Source organism: Ostrinia furnacalis, unplaced genomic scaffold (assembly GCF_004193835.3).
Source record: "Ostrinia furnacalis isolate ACB-3 unplaced genomic scaffold, ASM419383v2 OfSCF4536, whole genome shotgun sequence".
Taxonomy (NCBI): domain Eukaryota; kingdom Metazoa; phylum Arthropoda; class Insecta; order Lepidoptera; family Crambidae; genus Ostrinia; species Ostrinia furnacalis.
In genome coordinates, this window is record NW_021134775.1 from 5268 (window position 1) to 22695 (window position 17428).

The 17428-nt window shown below is 35.7% G+C and overlaps 1 protein-coding gene across 1 annotated transcript; it reads right to left on the bottom strand.

The window, feature by feature from the left end:
• Positions 1-5975: 5975 nt before the first annotated feature.
• On the bottom strand, positions 5976-16108 carry LOC114359661 (proton-coupled folate transporter-like). Its single transcript, XM_028314138.1, has 5 exons — positions 15081-16108; positions 14372-14473; positions 8030-8251; positions 6449-6605; positions 5976-6241 (listed from the first exon to the last, which is right to left on the bottom strand). Exons 1-5 carry the CDS (start codon positions 16042-16044, stop codon positions 6142-6144), a joined length of 1545 nt encoding a protein of 514 aa, XP_028169939.1. The 5' UTR covers positions 16045-16108; the 3' UTR covers positions 5976-6141.
• Between the last annotated feature and the right edge of the window lie 1320 nt (positions 16109-17428).

Here is a 17428-nt window from a genome sequence, read left to right on the forward strand (position 1 = left end):
AGATGTATGGACTGATTTTAACAGTTGAGTTTATAAAGCTTTCGAACCTAAAAGAGCTTATTTTTTACCAATCATTAAGAAGTTTATACTAATACATTTTGTTACGTTAAACTTAAAAGGGAAAATTACCAAAGGCTCGCTGCTACTGCCGCCCTGATCATCAATTTCCATAAAGAAAGATGCACACCAAAAAAAAAAAAAAAAAAAACATACCTTTTCTGTAGAATAATGTAAAAACACCCTATGTATACAAAAATGGCAATACCTTACCTGAGTCCTATAAGTCCGGTAGAGGGCGCTAACGATTGTCATACAGTTTTTCAATAAAACTAGTACAGGCGTTAACGTTAAACCGTAGTATCTCATCATTATGTGGCCATCACCTTATACCTAGAGATGGGTAGTGGGTAAAAACCCATTTCACCCGATTGGGTTTAAACTGGGTGNTTAAAAAGAAAAAGAAGGATTTATAGTCTAGATTTTTTTTAATTACTCGCAATATTCAGGACATCTACATAACCCGTCCCATGGTGGGGTCTTTTACCTTAATAATTTCTCAAAACAAAATTGGTAGTAAAGTTAGTATCTACTGTACCTACTTGCCACTTGGATACCTTGATGATAATACTAAAATTAACTTTGAAACTCTGAATCCTTAATATTATCACCATGAAATGCACTAGAGATGAAACGGATAGTTGTTTGGCCGGATACCGGATACCGGATATCCGGCCAGCTGCTAGGCCGGATAGCCGGATATCCGGCGGCCGGATAGTTGGCCCATTGTCTCGTTTCATGTCGTGACGAGTTTAGCGCCGCACAGGTGCTTCGAACGCGATCAGTGGGTCTATTAGTAGACTAAACTAGTCACACTTCGAAAATCGAATCTGTCCGAATAGAATGTCAGATTTTGCCACTTGTCTAGGGGGCAGATCAATTCGAGCGATTTCGGTTGCTATCGTGAGTGTGTGATTGAATAGCGAAAATTAAATTAGTTTACTTGCTGCGATATCTGACTGAACTGCATGCATCATGTCATCAAACCATCAGTGAAAAAAAGATCGTCTTTTTTATTTGGCAATATCTCGACATTAACTGATATTATTTACTACAGGGTGGCGCAGACGAAAATTAACTTTTGAAAATTCAATGAAACGAAAAGAAAACTGTACATTTTTGTAGAACTTTAACTATTGCAATTCAAAGGAAATTGAGTGCAATTTATTTTAAAATTTACTTCCTTTTATAAATTTTATCGTATATTTTACAACATTCGGTCAACATACATCAAAATTTTGGAAAACTCGTTAGAGTTACCTCGAAATGGATTCAGGATGGATGAATGCTGCAGAGTTTTTGTATTATTAGAGTATACTCTGCTCATAAGGTTCCCCGCAAAAAGAAGTCTGCTGGAATGAGATTAGCGCTTCTTAGAGGCAGTGAGATTTCATCCCTGTTTAATAGGTTTCGAGGTAATTCTAACGAACGCATTTCAAGATTTTGATGTATGTTGATCGAATGTTGTAAGCGTCAAGGAAATCTCCTAGGCGATGTAATTTAATAAAGGTAAATTTAAAAATAAATTGCATTAAATTTTCTTCAAATTGCAATAGTTAAAGTTCAGTTTTCGTTTCCTTCAATTTTCAAAAGTGAATTTTCTTCTGGGCCACCCTGTATTTATGTATTCGTCATTAGAGTGAATAGCCCAGAAAAAGAAATTAGTTTTTTGAAAGGCTTTTTGAAGAATGGCGTTTTTGTAACTTTTTGGACTTTAAATAAAAGCCGTCATTATTATATTATAAGCCATTTTATTGATATTTACCTCAAAGATAGTGCATTTCATTTTATTAATAGGAAATTGTCGTAGTTTTTTAATATCCGGTATCCGGCCGGATAGTGAGTTACTATCCGGTATCCGGCCGGATAGTGAGTTACTATCCGGTATCCGGCCGGATAGTAAATTTAGGCCGGATATCCGGCCTACCGGATAGTTGCCGGATATCCGTTTCATCTCTAAAATGCACTATAGTCATTACTAACTACTTAACCAATGTTTGTTTACGTATAGCATTTGCGAACCAAAAAAAAATTATAGGTTAGATTAAACTTGATTATACTTTTATCAGTCATATTGAATATTTTTTGTAGTTTACACTCGCTCTTATTTTTTTTTTAATTCAAAAATCACTCGAAAACTCGCCACCACAACAAAACAAAACTAACAGAAAACAAACAAGCGAGCGAATCACGGCATTGGCTCTGATCACTCATTCATTCACTCATTCAACGCGCCGAACATGACCGACAACAGCGCGGAAACACCCGAATGCACATTCGGTTACGGTCGTAGTTTCGGCAAGTTTGCCGCCGAAAACGAAACTAAACCGAAACTCGTGTTTTTACCGAAACTCAACCGAAAACGAAACCGAAACCGAACATTCGGTCGGACACTAATTGTCATACAGTTTTTCAATAAAACTAGTACAGGCGTTAACGTTAAACCGTATCTCATCATTATGTGGCCAACAACTTGTACCTTGTGATGATAACAGATGTATTAATTTGTTCAAATAAACTTATTTATTTATTTTATTATTAATCCCCAACCCCCTTCTATCCCTACTAATATTACAAATGCGAAAGTAACTCTATCTTTCTATTCTGCCGCGCTTTTACGCTTATCCCGATTTTGATGAAATTTGGCATAGATACAGTTTAAATTACGGAAAGGACAACCTTGGTTTTTGAAACAGGGATGCGCGCGACAAAGGTTTTCTGTGACAGACAAAATTTCACGCGGGCGAAGCCGCGGACAAAAGCTAGTTTAAATTAAAGAAAGCTAAGTTCTGTTCTTTTTTACTTTGTTTATATTACTAGCTATGTCACTTAAACGCGCATTTGCTATGAAAACATGTCAGTCAGACGACCGCACTTTATGCTATGTAGTATTTTCCTGTCACATAATTAGTTATGCATTTTGCCCCTTTAGAAAAACCTCTTAATGTCATCATCATCATCTTTGCCAAGACGGGTTAGGGAACTATCAACAATCTATCGGTACCTAAAGGGAGTTAAAATCGTTCTTCAATAAATACAAAATTTAGGCGGATATACATATAAAGGTGGATCGGAATACGGTATCTAGTGTTAGCAGCTAGGCAGGCCTCCCACTTTGTAGACCGACGATCTATTGAAGGCCGCGGGAAGCATCTGGATGCGGGCAGCGCAGGACCTGTCGTTGTGAACGGATTTTTCCACTTTGTTCACCTGGGTGATATCACCTGGCAGAGCAAAGTAGATTTTTTAGTGTCCTCATTTCCCTCGGAACCATTTCACCCGGGTGATATCACCCAGGTGACTTGAGTCGACTAAGCAGTTGCCTTTGTTCACTTAGGAATTAATATTCATCTAGGTGAATGCTATGCCTAGCTGCTTGCTACTTTTTAGCAAAAGCTACTTTATGCTACTGAATGCTACTTTTTAACCGACTTCAAAAAAGGAGGAGGTTATATTATGTTCGAAGTTAGATGATACTTTTTAATTGCCGATATTAAAATTTAAAGTAGGCTGTATTTTGTGTGACAACAACAAGGACTAATCAACTAAAAATCATAAAATAAAGGCACTGAGCAGGCTGATACCGACTCCGAGTATATCAATCATGGTATACATTAATTGTCCTAATAAATAAATAATGTAATTATTTTCTACTTTTTAATGCAGGTTTTTTGGAGTCGGTTTTTAACTTTTTTGTGAAAATTAATCTATTTCATTCTTCTTAGTTGATTATTCCTTATTATTGCATTGTGATGTCACCCAGATGAACAAAGTGGAATAAGTAGGTAATCCGTTGTGAATATCCTCGGGGAAGACCTTAGNTGTGATGATAACAAATGTATCAATTTGTTCAAATAAACTTATTTATTTATTTTATTATTAATCCCTATCCCCCTTCTATCCCTACTAATATTATAAATGCGAAAGTAACTCTATCTTTCTATTCTGCCGCGCTTTTACGCTTAAACCGATTTTAAACAGAAAAACCTCTTAAAGTCTTATAGCCCGACCAGGAACATAAAAACCCTCGCCATGTTGCGGAAAACTAATGGTACTAATTTCTTTTAATGGCAACAGTAACTGAAAACTTCATTGACATGTCACCTTGCATGTCAGTCTATTGCTGTCAAAGTGTAAACAAACTGTATTTTAAATGTACGCAATTGATTTTGTGTGAATTAAATTGCTAAAATCTTTTTATAGTCGTGAAAGAAAAGTGGTTCACAATGTGTTAAAGTATTTGTCGAAGAGAAATACTAAGGGTTCGGACAATATTTTCATTGAATAATGTTTCCGACAAAGGTTGTCAAATTGACTGACATGTTTATCGCATAGTACAGTCCACTATGAAAATTAGCTATGGTTTGTTTCAACTACCTATTTTAAAAAAAAATGTCACTTTCTAAGTGTTGAATTTTATGGAATTGGGAAAGAAGTACCGAGTTTGAAGCGTTCATGAGCAAACATTGCAGTTGAATATTCAAGTTCTGAATTTGATTATTGATGAAATCATAAAATAAATCCTACTAGCTCGATTGATGGTTTCATTAATTTATTTATTTAAACCAGGTTACCTATAATAATATTTTTTCGTTAATCTATGAAAATATCAAATTAACCCGTAATCCTGAATCCTGATACATAAAGTGAGCCTATTAATTTAACACGGGTACGACTGTACTCAGTGTTGCACTATCAAATGCAATTGACGCGCCTCTATGCCAGGGTTTTTATGTTTCTGGTCAGGCTAAAATGTCATTATCATCATCTTTGCCAAGACGGGTTAGGGAACTATCAACAATCTATCGGTACCTAAAGGTAGTTAAAATCGTTCTTCAATAAATACAAAATTTAGGCGGATATACATATAAAGGTGGATCGGAATACGGTATCTAGTGTTAGCAGCTAGGCAGGCCTCCCACTTTGTAGACCGACGATCTATTGAAGGCCGCGGGAAGCATCTGGATGCGGGCAGCGCAGGACCTGTCGTTGTGAACGGATTTTTCCACTTTGTTCACCTGGGTGATATCACCTGACTGAACAAAGTAGATTTTTTATAGTGTCCTCATTTCCCTCGGAACCATTTCACCTGGGTGATATCACCTTGCCTTTGTTCACTTAGGAATTAATTCATCTAGGTGAACAATGTTACTTTTTAACCGACTTAAAAAAAGGAGGAGGTTATATTATGTTCGAAGTTAGATGATACTTTTTAATTGCCGATATTTAAAGTAGGCTGTATTTTATAGGGAAGATTATTTACACTTAATATGGAAAACTATAGTCTCATTCTCATTAAACATAGGTTTAGGTAGGTACTGTCCATCTTCAGTGACATTATCAAGGACTAATCAACTAAAAATCATAAAATAAAGGCACTAAGCAGGCTGATGCCGACTCCGAGTATATTAATCATGGTATACATTAATTGTCCTAATAAATAAATAATGTAATTATTTTCTCCTTTTTAATGCAGGTTTTTTGGAGTCGGTTTTTAACTTTTTTGTGAAAATTAATCTATTTCATGCTTCTTAGTTGATTATTCCTTATTATTGCATTGTGATGTCACCCAGATGAACAAAGTGGAATAAGTAATCCGTGTGAATATCCTCGGGGACGACCTTAGTTTGTCCAGGGAACATCCCTGACTTCAACGACGGTCACCCAATTGGCGTCATACAGTCGATGAGGTTCAGTTTACTATTTACTAGCTTTCCGCCCGCGGCTTCGCCCGCGTGGAATTTTGTCTGTCACAGAAAAACTTTATCGCGCGCGTCCTTGTTTCAAAAACCTAGATAAAAACTATCCTATGTCCTTTCCCGGGACTTAAACTATGCCAAATTTCATCAAAATCGGTTCAGTGGTTTAGGCGTGAAAGCAAGACAGACAGACAGACGGACAGACAAAAGTTACTTTCGCATTTATAATATTAGTATAGAAGCATAAATTTATTGCAATAAAATACATCGACAAAACATAAAACTAGGTAACTTAGGTACATTACATGCTACATTATATTCTGTAGTATTTTTATGGCAACTGAAATTGTGTGGGTATATAAATCAAATTAATATGTAAAATCATTTAAAAAGCAGTGACATCGTTTTCATATACATGCATCTCTTTCACCTCTGGGTGTGTAACAGCATCTCTTTGCTGTCTTCGATGCATAATGTAGAAAGAACTGAAAAAAAACGGATGAAATTGTTTACAATTATTAACTATTAGTTATTATGACCTATCGCTATCGAGGAAATGAGCTGTACCTTAAATCATTTATATTTTAGAAAAAGAGCAACATCTTCAGCTTTATTTATTGTATAAAAAGATGTACGTCATTTGAATTAGCCTATGAGGTAGCTTAGCTTAGGCTATAATAGCAACAACTTACCCAAATATTATAATATCTGGGACCGTCATGATCGCCCCTACAATATAGAACGCCCCTGGAAATGTGTTGATTGTGTTTGAATATATCTTTGTATACAAAGGCATGTATATCACAGGAAGTAGCGCCTCAACAAAGCCGATAAGGGAACACATTTTACCTGTAAAGAAATGATCATTACATTTTACAAACACAAATGATAATATTATATTAATTTATATTAAATGTAATATAATATTCATCACCATTTCATCATCAAGTCATATCAGTCTCCACTGCAGGAGCTTTATACCCTGTTTTGTTTCCCAAAAGCAAAATTGGAGGATTTGACCTAGACCTACATCTGCTCTCGAAGGTTTGTAATATTGGAAATTTTATTTTTGTCTTACATGTTCCCAACAGGAGAAAATCGACTAAATCAATATTGAGCAAACATTTTAGACATGCGGGAGTATGTTAAGCCTAGTTTCAGGGAGGAGACTGCACCGTGCGAATATTTAGACGAACCACTTGGAGCCACTTTTGACTCCTCATCACTCAAAAACCACTGTGCATTAACACTTTAAATTTGGCACATGAGTTGAGACTTGCAAGATAAATATCAGCTTCAAATTTCATAAATATACTTCAAACGGTTATTTAGATATTAACGTTCAAAAAACGAAATTTAGTACACTAAAATCTATCTATCACCTGTGAAATGTTAAAATTTACTGGTTTTTTATTTGTTCCTTTGTATTTACACATCTACTTATCTGGATGCCAAATATGAACCTTCAAGGTCCTCTGGAAGTGGTTAGAATTTGATCTATAGGTCAGACATGTAGATTTTTGGACGTCAATACCTAAAGAACCGTTTGAGATATATTTATGAAATTTGAAGCTGATGTTTATCTTGCAAGTCTCAACACATGTGCCAAATTTGAGGTGTTAATGCACAGTAGTTTTTGAGTGATGAGGAGTCAAAAGTGGCTCCAAGTGGTTCGTCTAAATATTCGCACGGTGCAGTCCCCTCCCTAAAACTAGGCTTAACATGCTCCCGCATGTCTAGAATGTTTGCTCAATATTGATTTAGTCGATTTTCTCCTGAGGGGAACATGTAAGACAAAAATAAAATTTCCAATATTACAGACCTTCTAGAGCAGATGCCGCGAAAACTATACAAGATATAGAAAAAAACTACCATCTCACCTGTAGCAAATTGAATAAGCTTTTTTTGGTTCATAGTAGTCATGTCACTAGGACACATAGTTTCCGAGGATTAAGCGAAAAACCAAAAAGTGGTACCTTTAAACCCCCCTCTCCCCGCCGGCTCAAGGGCTAAGGGCGGGGACTTTTACTATGTTCACCTCCTAACTAGTCTAAATAAAGTCCCGAAGTCAAAAATTGTGTTCCACGGTTTTCCATCTATAATGCTTTATTGACTGGACTAATAGTTTTTATTATTTTATGTTAATTTTATCAATCGTATTACCTTCGTAACTTTGACAACATACATATAATATTATGAGTGGCTGATAAATATAAACGTCCTTAGGGAGCAAATCTTTGTGTAACTATGTAGCTATCATAACAAAAACATACCAACTTGATCTGGTTGCACAATTTTGGTTCCGAGCGATCGTACCGCAGTAGACGCAGGCCCTCCAAATATACCAAGGACGGGTCCAGCAAAGAAGTATTCTCTTGTTGGAGCGAGACCGGAGGTCAAAGTAGATAGCAGGTTAGAGGTGGTGGCGATGATACCAAGTAAACCGTCGTGCACCTTGAGCCACTTCACAAATATGCCCATTGCCAATGAAGTACCTGGAAAATGGCAACGGTAATACATAATAAAATTAAATGGTAATAGAAAATTATCATGAAAACATTTGACAAAAGCAAAAAGTTGCCATATCTACAGCCAGATTGGTTTTACTGTTTAACAAGAACAAAAGATGATAATAGTAGATACTAGGATACAATTGAACAAATATTTCAAGTCAGTTTTCATTTGGAAATTAAAATTCACTATGTAGAAACATTTCAATTTTATCTATACTAGTAGGGGGTAAAACGGGATCCACGCGTACGAAGTCGCGGGCGGCTGCTAGTATATTTATATTATATATCGACGATCTGGTGAAGGTCGCGGGAGGTGCCTGGATGCAAGCAGCGCAGGACCGGTCTTTGTGGAAATCCTTGGGGGAGGCCTTTGTCCAGCAGTGGACGTCTTTCGGCTGAAACGAACGAACGATATACAGGGTGTTAGGTAAATGGGTATATGAGCCGACACTAGCCCATGTTAAAATGGGCATATAAATGGTATGGTGACGTCAGAAAATTGATATCTCCATTTTAATTATTTTAATTTTCATATAAATCGGATTTTATAAAATTTATTTTGTATGAAAATTTAAAAAATTAAAAATGTGATATCAAATTTCTGACTTTTACCCACCATACCATTTATATGCCCATGTTAACATGGGCTAGTGTCGGCTCATATACCCATTTACCTAACACCTGTATACTTATATTAAATCTATAGAGAGGTCAATTCTGTACATAAAATATATTTTCAAAATAACTATCAGGGGGTGATTAGTGATCGATACTGATGCAAAAAATGCAATCAGTAAAATTGTCTGTTTGTCTATCTGTCTTTCTGTCTGTCTGTCTGTCTGTATATTCCTTATAGAAACAAAAACTACGGGACGGATTTTAATGAAACTTGGTACAATTATTCTTCATACTCCTGGGCAGGTTATAGTATAGTTAGGAGCAGAGTAGTGAAGGGAAATTTTGGGGAAAACGGGAGAAGTTACTCCATTTTTAAGCTTCCGTCGCGTGTGCAGCCTTAATGGTTAAAGTTACATAGAAATCAAGTATGACGGAAATATATCTAAATATACAGTGTGAGTCACGATAAAGTGCACATATGAAAATATGTGAAACTAGACCTATTTTTATCGACAAAAAAGAGGCCAAAAATTTTTTGAGATTTTTTTTTATTTTTTTATAGAATTATTTTTTTTCCAATTAGGTACTTCTCGTAAAGAAAACTTAATAACTTTTAAACTAATAGGTATATCCTGATAAAATAAAAACAGTAATAATGCTAAATAACAGGTGATAATAAAATACATAAAATACCCAGAAAATGCCAACAAATAATAAAAAAATATACTTTTTGAAAAAATTCTGCTTCTAAATTCGTGTTTTTTTTTGTTTTTTTTTTTTTTTTATGTGATAGGAGGCAAACGAGCAAACGGATCACCTGATGGTAAGTGATTACCGTCGCCCATAGACACCCGCAGACCCAGGGGCGTTACAGGTGCGTTGCCGGCCTTTAAGGTAAAGATACGCTCTCCTCTTGAAAGCTTGCTATTTGATCAATTCCTTCAAAAAATGCCCCTATAACAGGTGGTTTTTATTGCTTTGCATTATTTTATATCGTATTACTTTTGTAAAACCAAAAATTGCATGTCTCTATCCTTATCACAACATTTGCTATGATCGTTTGAACAAAGGCCTGTCACCACATTATTCTCCTTATTTGAAATCAAGTTAGATTTCAAATAAAAACTTACAAATCTAGAGCCTCTTTCAGTTTCGTTGTTAACGAAGCGTTGAATGGCGCGCCCGGAGAGGCTTAGTTCAAACGATCATTGCAAACGTTGTGATAGGGATAGAGACATGCGATTTTTGGTTTTACAAAGGTAATACGATAAAGAATAACACAAAGTAATAAACACTACCTATGGGGGCATTATTTGGAGAAATTTATCAAATAATCAAAAACACACGAATTAAAATGCAGATTTTTCTCAAAATGTATCATTTTTTAATTATTTGTTGCCATTTTCTGAGTATTTTATTTATTTTTTTAGTATTGCCTGTTATTTAGTATTATTACTGTTTTTATTTTATTAGGATACTAGCTGTGCCCGCGACTTCGTCCGCGTGGAATAATGACTTTGGGTAGGCAGTTTTAATAATTTATTCTAATTATTTTACAAATAGCTTTTGCCCGCGACTTCGTCCGCGTAGAAGACGAAAAGTTCTCATAGGATATTTAAATGGTTTTTAATGTTATTATCTGTAAATGTTTAATATGCAGTTATTAAATGTTAGAATATGCAGCTCGGCCTTTGATCCGGTGAAAGTTACTCGGTGGTATTATCTTTTTACAATGAAATCGAAATCTTTTAGTGTAGACACTGTTTAATTGTATAAGTCACTATTGCATGCCGTGGCAACCTTTAATTAAGGCAGTACCTAACTACTTAGATTAAGTTTAAATACGTTGTAAATATTGATTGTCTTCTAGTGTATGTCTTGTTGGTTGACCTATCTATACTTATAATAAATCTGTAGAGAGGTCAATTCTGTACATGAAATATATCTTTAAAATAACTATCAGAAAGTGATTAGTGATCGATACTGATGCCAAAAATGCAATCAATAAAATTTTTGTCTGTCTGTATGTCTGTCTGTCCGTCTGTATGTTCCTTATAGAAACAAAAACTACTAGACGGATTTTAACGAAACTTGGTACATTTATTCTTCATACTCCTGGGCAGGTTATAGTATACTTAGGAATTCCCACGGGAACGGGAATTAACGGGAAAATCCCTTTGTATGAAAAATCTAAACCGCTTAAGTTAGACGCTTGAAATTTGGCATGCAGGTATCTTAGTAAACTTGAAGCTTAGTTACAACAGGATATTGCAAATTTCCCACGGTAACGGGAGTTAGCGGGAAAAAACATTTGTATGAAAAAATCTAAACCGCATAAGTTAGACGCTTGAAATTTCTCATGCAGGTATCTTGGTAAACTTAAAGCTTAGTTACAACAGGATATTGCAAAATTCCCACGGGAACGGGAGTCAGCGGGAAAAAACATTCGTATGGAAAAATCTAAACCGCTTAAGTTAGACGCTTGAAATTTGGCATGCAGGTATCTTAGTAAACTTAAAGCTTAGTTACAACAGGATATTGCAAAATTCCCACAGGAACGGGAGTTAGCGGAAAAAAACATTTGTATGAAAAAATCTAAACCGCGTAAGATAGATGAAGGGGGTAAAACGGGATCCACGCGTACGAAGTCGCGGGCGGCCGCTAGTTAAATAAATAAAAACTACACCTACCGCAGTATTTGTTGGTAAACAATATTTTTTTATTTTCCTACGGGTGCTAGAATCACCAAGCTTCCAGCATGCCACATACAACTGGCCGTGGGTGAAACAGCTTTTCCTCAAGTCTACTCCCGCTACCTTATGGGATGGGCCTCCGCTATAACTCTCAAGGGGCGCCCGCGAGGCCATATTAGTTGCCTCGATTACATTGCGATCCAATGTTTAAACTTGCAATCTGACTTAAGTCAGTAAATGCACTAAGGAGTAATTGATATCAACTTTCAAGCAAATCACCACCAAAATAACTTTTTACCCCTATTTGACATAGCTAGGAGATGAATTTCAATAAAATACGAAATACATCTTTCATTAATTCTGTTAAAAAATGTTGATGCAAAATTTGAAGTAGGTTGGACGAAGGAATCACTTTATCCCATACAAACTTTGCCCTCCTTTTTCACCTCCTTAGGGGTAGAATTTTAGAAAATCCTTTCATATCAGATGCCTACGTCATTCAAAGAACACACCCTTCAAATTTCAGGTCTCTACGGTGAGCAGTTTAGGCTGTGCGTTGATCCATCAGTGGCGCGCTCAGTACTTGATCGTTATTTTGCTGCGATGTTATTTTAAAACTTGCTGCGANGCGATATCTTCTAAGATATTTATTGAAATCGAATAATTTAAATGGCAAGTATGTTTAAAATTAAATACTTGTGATGAATAACTTATTTATTTGGATAAGGATTAATATCATGTTTATGAAAACGCCTTCGCAAATAATGCATTATTTTAAAACAGATTTTTTTTTGCATAAAAAAGGTTACTATGAGCCAACCTTAAAAGATAGACATATGCTGTCGCGGACTTTTTTGTAGAACTTTTAAAGGGAAACAATCTTGTCATACATAATTTTTGCGAAACTTTAACCGTTTACGCAACGTCAGCTCTCAAAAGGAAAAAAATCACTGATTTGAAACATTATTCATTGGTGCTCGCTCCTATTGGTCTTAGCGTAATGATATATAGCCTAAAGCCTTCAGGAACTAACGGGCTATCCAACACAAAAAGATTTTTTCAAATCGGTCCAGTAGTTCCTGAGATTAGCGCGTTCAACCAAACAAACAAACAAACAAACTCTTCAGCTTTATAATATTAGTATAGATAGCTCTTAGTTAAAAGTTATTACGTTTTCTTTACAAGAAGAGATTGGAAGAATAAAAATTCTATAAAAATTTAAAAGAATGTAAAAAAAAATTTTGACCACTTTTTTGTCGATAAAAATAGGTCTAGTTTCACCTATTTTCATATGTACACTTTAATGTGACTCACACTGTATGTATAAAGGGAGAAACTGACTGATTGACTGACTGACTGACATATCAACGCACAGCCTAAACGGCTAAACGTTGGCACTTGAAATTTAGAAGGGACGTAGATTAGGTACCGCAGAGGTGCACTAAGAAAGGAATTCCCGAAATTCCCACGGGAACGGGAATTAGCGGGAAAATCCTTTTGTATGAAAAATCTAAACCACTTAAGTTAGACGCTTAAAAGGCATGCAGGTACCTTAGTAAACTTAAAGCTTAGTTACAATAGGATATTGTAAAATTCTCATGGGATGTTTTTTCCCGCTAACTCCCGTAGTTAGCGGGAAAAAACATTTGTATGAAAAAATCAAAAATGCGTACCTAAGATTTGAATAAGAATAAGAAGGGGGTAAAACGGGATCCACGCGTTCGAAGTCGCGGGCGGCCGCTAGTTTATCATAAAAATAAAACCGACTCCAAAACATACACTAAAAAGTATAAAAATAATTACAAATTAATATTAAAATTTATACCATGATTGATACTTCTGGAGTTTTTTTTAATTTAAAATTAACTTAGGTATTTCTTTCTTTTTATAATAATAACAAATTAATTTCTTTCGACCACATTATGATCATAGTGTTATTAAATAAGTACTTACATACATTTGGTTTGATTTCAAATTGAAAATAAGCATCAGCGGTCTGCCAGTGCCAGCACATGAATCATTGAGTAATGATTCAGGTACCGCCAATCAAGCCTCGACGCAAACATGCCAAGCCCCCCCCCCCCCCCCCNCTTGGCTTGAAAAATTTGTAATAATACTGCTTTTCATGAACTTTCAAGGAAAACTATAACGGTCAAGATACATTCGTTAGTTTAACGCCCGTTTTCACCATCAATCCCTATTTTTTAAGTAAACCCTATGGTAACAAATAACAGGAATTTTGTTTACATGGGGGTCACTTAAAAATTAGGGATTGTAGGTGAAAACGGGCATAAGAGTAATAGTCATTTAAATCATGGAATATTATATTTCTTAACTTGTAAAAATTCTTTAGAAGAAAATATTAAAAGTGACTTTAGATGAATTGCTTGCTTCTGAAATATGTTCTGAGTAATTGCTTGCTTCTGAAATATATTGTGTTAACGACGGACAACTACGGAACCCTACACTGCGCGTGGCACGGCACGCACTTGACCAATTTTTACCTTTTAAAGTAAGGAACCGTAGAAATGAACACTGTGAATATAAATATTTATTTCTATTTGTTTATCTACTATATAAAAATAAGTCGGGTTTTCCTCCCTGACGCTATAACTCCAGAACGCACGAACCGATTTCCACGGTTTTGCATTCGTTGGAAAGGTCTCGGGCTCCGTAAGGTTTATAGCAAAGAAAATTCAGGAAAAATTTCAACAGAAAAGCGGGAAGGGGGTAAAACGGGATCCACGCGTACGAAGTCGCGGGCGGCCGCTAGTTAAATATAAAATCTTACCGACGAGTCCCATGATCAAAGCAAACGTTGTATACAGAGATTGATCCACTAGACCCATCTGGTACCTATTCAATGTGTAGAGGTACAGGCATGCTTGTTCACCTGAAAAGTGCATAAGTGGGTTTATGTTAGAAATAATGGGTAGGTATGTTTGTATATGTCAACGTGAAATTGTGAACTCTGTCAGTTTATAATATAACGCGTTAGATTGTAAACTGACAGTGGGTTAGGTTAGGTTAGATTGTAATTTAACTACGTCAGATTATAATCTGACGGAATTCACAATTTTAGGGTGACATATACATGAGAAGCTTTACCATTTCTCTATTCTTAGGATTACGTATTAAGTATACGATTTACAAACAAAATAAAAAAAATGCAATTAATTGTATGATGTTACCTACTTGATTAGCAACTTTGTTAATACATAATATGTATAACGTCTCATATGACTTATCTTGACAGGCTTCGTTTCCAATGAAAGTAAATAATATGGTTTGTTATTGTTTAAATTAATAGACGATTAAATATAATAAGTAAAAAAAAATTAAATGACATTCATGTCTAGTGTTCTTTAGTCCAAACGTTCATTCAAATCAGTTTGAGGTGATAAATATTATGAAAATATAGAATCGAATCAGGAAAATACTGTGTTTTTAAAAGTAGTTTAAATTGTTGGTACTTTTGTTTGCTAAACTATATGTCTTACCTGCAACAGGACCTTGTATAACAATGTGGGCACAAATTACTAAAGTAATCTTCAATAGCTGCTTCCCACGACTTGTGAACACTAACGATAGTGTGCCCCAAACATTCTTCGGGTGAAAAAAGCTTATCAGTTTATGAAAGAAACTTCCTTCAATTTCCACTCTTCTGACATCTTGAATTCTTATCAGTGCGTAGAAGAAACAAAACATATACATAGCCAGTGAAATTCCGAATATTCCAAAGTAACCGAGATTTACAGTTAGTATGCCACTTATTGCATTTGCCAAAGGGGAACCCAATGACACTAAAACACCCGCTACACCCATTCTGAAGGTACGCGACTCGGGGGTGGTGACGTCAGCTAAATAACTGTATGACCCCATCAAAATTACATACAGACCTCCAGTAAACGTGGATGAGCTTGCTTCTATTAGTGCCATCACCCACAAGGGCCACTCCAGAAAGAAGTACGTGCCGGCAAGAATTCCTACTAATGATCCAATTTCTCCAATGACAGGTATAAGTAATAAGTATTTCCTGTTTCCTGTTTTATCACTCCATGCTCCAACAAACAATATCATTAGAGCTGGTATTCCGAATGTTATAGGTTCCCTCCAAGCTGTCATATCTGCCACAAGAACTGAGGCCTTCTTCAGGGCCTCTATGGTAGTATTGTCATCCTGAATGCCTTCCACTACCTTCCTACAAACCTCCTCTGTCTGATTTAAGTCAACTCGGCATGCTTTTTCCATATTAAATTTCTGCATAGCCGTCGATGAAAGGATTGTTGGTATAATGTAGCAAACCAAAAATGGCTCCACAGTCAACAATAGGATAAGAGATTTCATTCGTTTTATTAATCTGAAGGGTTCCTTCTTTCCATCAGTTTTTTGTTCGTTACCGTTAGCACTGTTAATTTGGGCAGCATTTGTTTTGTTCACATCGCTATTTGTGTCACTATTCATTTTTCAGTTTTCTATCACAAATTAATGGTAAATCGTCGGTAACCAATGTGTATTTGCTAGCTATAACAAGTTGCGACTGAGAGATGCGGATTTTCTGTGACCAAATAAAAAAAACTTGCTTCAAGCTCATCCTAGAACAACTTTGCAAAGTTCAACCGCATACTTACTATTAGTATTTTTTTCCTGTCCATTTAAATAAATCTTTAATAAAACCACCACGTCATCATGGTGATTATCTATCGTGGACCACGATAGATAATCACCATTCGTGGTAAATTGAGTATTGGTAGGTATTTAGTTATGCGCTGAATGAAGTTATAGGCCTTTCCACAAAAATGGAATTTCGAATCTAAATGTCATATTTTTTGATACGGTCCCACCGTAAGAACTGTTGATGGTTACCTGGCCTGACGGTTCACGTGCCGCACTATCGCCAATAATCGCAAACCAGTATATTATCACTAGAATGACGGCAAAATTTAACTACCTAGAAAGACGGACGCCGGTCATATGACTGCACTCGTAATAAAACACTGTTTGTTTACAAAATACTAGGTAAGGTTTTACAAAACAATAAATTAATAATAAGTTAATATTTTATATTTTATATTCAATCGTTTTTTTTCACATTTCAGTGTTTTATTATCATAACAAGATCCAAATAATAGCTTACGACATCTATCACATACTTAGTAGTTATTTCACTTCTTCTTAGGTGTGAGGCATGGTTGTTTATATTTAAAAACGTTATAACATTCTAAACATGAATTGAAATGATGAAATATATTACTTCTGTGATCACGATCCCATTATGGAAAACCTTGGGAGAGGCCTTTGTCCAGCAGTGGACGTCATTTGGCTGTTGTAACAAACGAACGCATTCTGAGCAGTAGTCATGGTAGGTTAGGTTCCTATACTACTATCCTAAGAATTATTGATTACCTACATGGCCAACATACCTTTCAGCATCTTTGAGAAGCGAAAAAAAATATAAATCCGGTGTAGATTTCTTTTCGAATTTAAACACCCGAACGCCGCACAATATTTCTTTCTCTTTATGTCCATTTTTAAATAATACTTCGATCATAGAATTAGGTACATACTACAACGCACGCCAGCGTCCTGACGGGCGCGCGCGTGACACTCGACTGATATAATACCCGCCGGCGGGGCGCTTCGCTGTAGGTAATTATCGGATGTACCGCGCGGAGTGAGCCAGGCCTGGTTTTACATTTTAAATAATAATAAAAGCAAATTAAAATAATTTAATCATGTAGTTTTGAGATAGGCTACCCAAAATAATAAAAGTCACAAATTATCAGAAAGTTTAGTCAAAACCTCTATGATTTATTAAGGTTTGAAATTCAAACTGCAGTCAAATGAC